General features: G+C 47.5%; 1 protein-coding gene across 1 annotated transcript in view; it reads left to right on the forward strand.

Moving 5' to 3' along the window:
- Nucleotides 1-5,000, forward strand: part of chd5 (chromodomain helicase DNA binding protein 5) — a gene marked incomplete at both ends in the record, with an annotated part of 41,122 nt that overhangs the window by 15,021 nt on the left and 21,101 nt on the right. Inside the window, 5 exons of the mRNA XM_080546099.1 lie at nt 148-323; nt 975-1,149; nt 3,468-3,554; nt 3,686-3,774; nt 3,929-4,062. Of these exons, the coding sequence (XP_080402225.1) occupies nt 148-323; nt 975-1,149; nt 3,468-3,554; nt 3,686-3,774; nt 3,929-4,062 (661 nt within the window). The remainder of the gene's footprint in view (nt 1-147; nt 324-974; nt 1,150-3,467; nt 3,555-3,685; nt 3,775-3,928; nt 4,063-5,000) is intronic.

The following is a 5,000-nucleotide window of genomic DNA, read 5'->3' on the forward strand; positions in this document are numbered from 1 at the left end:
GCGGTTCGAGCCCCGGCTGGCCACATGTCCCAGTGAGCGGGCCGGCGCCTTGCGTGGTTGTATACATCGTTGTTGTCGTCGTTATTATTACGTCATTTTTGATCGACCGCCTGCCTGAGCACGCCTCTCTCTCTGCTGCGTCCCCAGGGGACATGAAGGACTGCGACGAGGGCAGCGTGATCCACTACGACGACAACGCCATCGCCAAGCTGCTGGACCGCAACCGGGACGTCACGGAGGACACGGAGATCCAGAACATGAACGAGTACCTCAGCTCCTTCAAGGTGGCGCAGTACGTGGTCAAGGAGGAGGAGGACGGAGAGGTGACATAAACGCATGAACGCACCACACTCACACACACACATAAACGCACCACTCACACATAAACGCACACACACACACACACATAACCACACCACACTCACACACACACACACATAAACACACCACACTCACGCACACACACACACACACACACACACACATAAACACACCACACTCACGCACACACACACACACACACTCACACACACACACACACACACACACACACACACACACACACATAAACGCACCACACTCACACTCACTATACATTTTCGACTGAGTGAGTGAACACGTGTGTTTTCTGCTGGTGAGTGGAACTGAGTTTACCTTAAGCTATTGTGTTATTGGTAGTTGCGTGGTAGACACTGTTTTTTCTTCTGTCACGACGACTGCCAATGGCCCCTGGCCTGAGCTAGATTACTCTTCCTGCTACGACTGGTGGATTGATGATTCACTTGCTTAGTCAAATGTATCAATTGTACGTCTCTTTGGAATAAGGCGTCTGCTAGCTAAATGCCTAAAATGTAAATGTAAATGTCACGCACACACGCGCACACACGCGCATTCACACTCAGTCTAGCTCATTCACACTCAGTCAGCATAGCTGCTGCATGTGTGTGTGTGTGTGTGTGTGTGTGTGTGTGTAGGAGGAGGTCCAGAGGGAGGTCATTAAGCAGGAGGAGAACGTGGACCCAGACTACTGGGAGAAGCTGCTTCGGCACCACTACGAGCAGCAGCAGGAGGACCTGGCCCGGAACCTGGGGAAGGGCAAGAGGATCAGGAAGCAGGTCAACTACAACGACGCCTCGCAGGAGGACCAAGGTTGGCCTCACACACTCTGGATCTGTGTTCTCAGGATCACATGGTTCCACCTGGCGTACACCTGGCTAACACCTAGCTAACACCTGGCTAACACCTGGCTAAAACCTGGCTAAAACCTGGCTAAAACTTGGCTAAAACCTGGCTAACACCTGGCTAACACCTGGCTAACCTGGCTAACACCTGGCTAACACCTAGCTAACACCTGGCTAACACCTAGCTAACACCTGGCTAACACCTAGCTAACACCTGGCTAACACCTGGCTAACATCTGGCTAACACCTGGCTAACACCTGGCTAACACCTGGCTAACACCTGGCTAACACCTGGCTAACATCTGGCTAACACCTGGCTAACACCTGGCTAACATCTGGCTAACACCTGGCTAACATCTGGCTAACACCTGGCTAACACCCGGCTAACACCCAGCTAACCCCTGGTTACACCTAGCTAACACCTAGCTAACACCTAGCTAATACCTAGCTAACACCTGGCTAACACCTGGCTAACACCTGGCTAACATCTGGCTAACACCTGGCTAACATCTGGCTAACACCTGGCTAACACCTAGCTAACACCTAGCTAATACCTAGCTAACACGTTGCTAACCTGTGGCTAACACCAGGGTTCGAGTTATAAGCTGAGCTTTGTGGGGGTCTCCATAATAACAGTGCGAAATGTTCTCATGCACGTGCGCGAATCATGCCCACACAGCGTTGGGACTTACACGTTTTAATTAGCCATAGGCTACTCATTTCACCACATCAACAGCAATATATAATAAGCGATAGTCACGGCCGGGTATCTCGGCCAATAATTTTGTTGTTTTTGCTTTAGTCCATTCACTTTCCTTGTTAGCATGACACATTGTCCACATCTCCATTTCCAGTGACATCGCACCTGACATAAATAATCATGTATGCTCGTCCATGAATTGTGCTTTCATCTAATGTTATGCTACTACGGGAATCAAGTGATTTGACATTAGAAATGAATTGGTTTTTCATCTCTTGTGCAATGTGCTCTACAATCTGGTCACATGAATGATCGGATCGGTGAGCAGGGGCCAACTGTCGCGCCATTCATCTCATTAAGTTTCATAATTGGATTCAGTTTTGTATAAGGCATCCTTTCTTTAGCGACAGTATAGGCTGCCCTGAACGAACTAGTTGTCTCCTTATACATACTGGAGGTGAGTTCTGCTACTTTCTTCGGAAGCACTTGCTTTTGTTTGAGCTCTGCTATTTCAACAGTTTCAACGTTAGGTGTCATAACAGGGCAGCTGAATTCAAGTTTGGTTTCTTGGATGAAAACCCGAAACTTTCCAGGCTTGTCGACTCGGTCGGCAGCAGTGGCCTTTTTTGGGGCGGCATGATAGCTAGCTACTGAATGTTTTCTTCTCAATAATCGTGTTTTCACGTTCGCAAGCGATCATATTCTGCTGTTGCACAATATTCTACTGCGCCCCATGGTGTCTTGGTGGTAAAGTGCAGGCAGTCAAAGGCCTACTGTCATCACAGGAGATTAATGGTGCGCGTAGTTCTTTTTGAAAACGTGTTTATTTTAGAATATTTATCATATAAATAAATATAAATAATACTCATTACATTGACATTTTTGATCAAATAATGGTTGTGGTAATGTATTATTAGCGACCCCCACAGATGTATGATTTTACTGCTTTCATGGAAGCTCAGACCTTCCTTATGGGAGCTCAGCTCCCATTGGCTCCCACATAACTCGAACCCTGGCTAACACCTAGTTACACATAGCTAACACCTGGCTAACACCTACCCAACACTTAGCTAACACCTAGCTCCTCCTATCCATACAGTAGAATATTCTAGAGCCCTTTCTATCTAAATATGCCTCATCAACCTCTCCCTGGTGTAAACATGACTATTACACCATGGCATAACATACACAGCGGAAACAGAGTGCCATGTTTTAAAGCTCTTTTGAAATATCTATCTTATACTTGAGTGAGTGGTGTAGAGATCCTCTCGCTCCTGGGTTCTGCTCTCCACGGCTCAACAGTATTGTTATTTGAGCAAGAGAGAGTGAAGGGGGGAACATCTGACCCCCTCCAAGCCCAAAGCACACTCAGAGATGTGAAGTGTCTTGTGCAGTCGGGAAGAGGCTCTGTGAGCCAGTTAAGAGTAGCGTCAGGTCTCCCCCTAGTGGCGATATGTGCAGAAGTACAATGTGCATGCCCCCACAGTTTAGTCGTTAGTCTGCAGTGCCACCTAGCTCCCCCCTAGTGGCCTCCTGCAGAAGTGAATGCACTGTGCTGTTTCTCTGTGATCTGATCTGTGGCTCAGAGTGGCAGGATGATCTTTCAGACAATCAGTCCGAATACTCCGTGGGGTCCGAGGACGAGGACGAAGATTTCGAAGAGAGGCCGGAAGGTGGGTGTCAACGCCAACTCTCCTGCCTGCCTTCCTAGTTTAGAGAGATGGTTCTTTTAGGTCTTTTACATTGGTAAGACAGTTGGCGCGAGCCCGCAGCTGACGGCGCGGTGGGTGTTTTCCTCTGTTAGGTGGGCGCAGGCAGTCTCGCAGGCAACTGAAGAGTGACCGGGACAAACCCCTCCCCCCGCTGTTGGCGCGCGTAGGGGGCAACATCGAGGTAATGTGTGGCGGGTGTGGTGGTGTCAGTGTGGATGGAGATTATGACATAGACCTAGTGTTGATGGTTTACTAATAGGTATTTGTCCCTGTGCTGTGCTGTGCTGTGCTGTGCTGTGTGTGTGTGTGTGTGTGTGTATGTGTGTGTGTGTCAGGTGCTGGGGTTCAACGCTCGTCAGAGGAAGGCCTTCCTCAACGCCATCATGCGCTGGGGCATGCCCCCACAGGACGCCTTCAACTCCCATTGGCTGGTCAGAGACCTGAGAGGGAAGAGTGAGAAGGAGTTCAGGTGTGTTAACCAATCATATGCTAGGTGCTAATCATTAGCCAATCGTCTTGAGGAGGAGGAGCAGTGAGTTCAACAGCTTCTCAACAGGCCTCTACTAATCACTCTTCGACAACAGTCATGTTTCACACCTACTGTGTGTGTGTGTCAGTGGCGTAGCGGACGGGCCCGCAAGCGACGCACCGCGGGGGGGCCCCAGCCACTAGGGGGCCCCCTAACATTGGATCCCCAATTTTTTTTTTTTTTTTTTAAATAATTAAAAAAATATAAAACAAAGAAAATAAGTGGCCCTTCATTGTGTCAACCTTAATTTTAATATATAGGCCTATATTTAAAAATATATGCATAGTTAGCTGTATCCAATAGCAACATGACTTTGACGTCACACGTAGGCAGCGAGACACAAGGAAAATGAGCAAGCGAAAATACAATACAAAGTACAATAAGCATTCTTTAGGTGGTGGTAGATTCTCTATTCGGACATTATAGCCGCTATATGTGGGACTGTCGGTCCGATATTGTCAAAAAATAAAATAAAACATTTATGTTTACGGAAGTACATGTCTCAAGTATTATCTCGGCGGTTAGTCGAGTGAAAGAAAACCAACATACAGATGATAATTCACACTATATAATACCACGAAAGCGTACAGCACTAAACAATAACATTTATTTGGGCAGCATCATACTCAAACTCAGGCAGAAGGGCAGGGTCCAGCCAGGTTCACAGTCACAGGCTGTCAGTGCATCATACAGGTACATAATTCAGCATGGTTAGGCTATATATAGCTGTTTATTTTTCTATTCTACTATTCTATTCTACTTCTGCTGTCTGCGTCTCCCTGGGTATTCCTAGACCAGATGGCAAACATTAAAGAAATGCCACAATATACCAGGACTTAAGAAACGAGATGTCCAACAAAGGATTTGACTAACCCTGG

This window comes from Nansenia antarctica (genome assembly GCF_963989245.1).
Source record: "Nansenia antarctica genome assembly, chromosome: 15".
NCBI classification, from domain to species: domain Eukaryota; kingdom Metazoa; phylum Chordata; class Actinopteri; order Argentiniformes; family Microstomatidae; genus Nansenia; species Nansenia antarctica.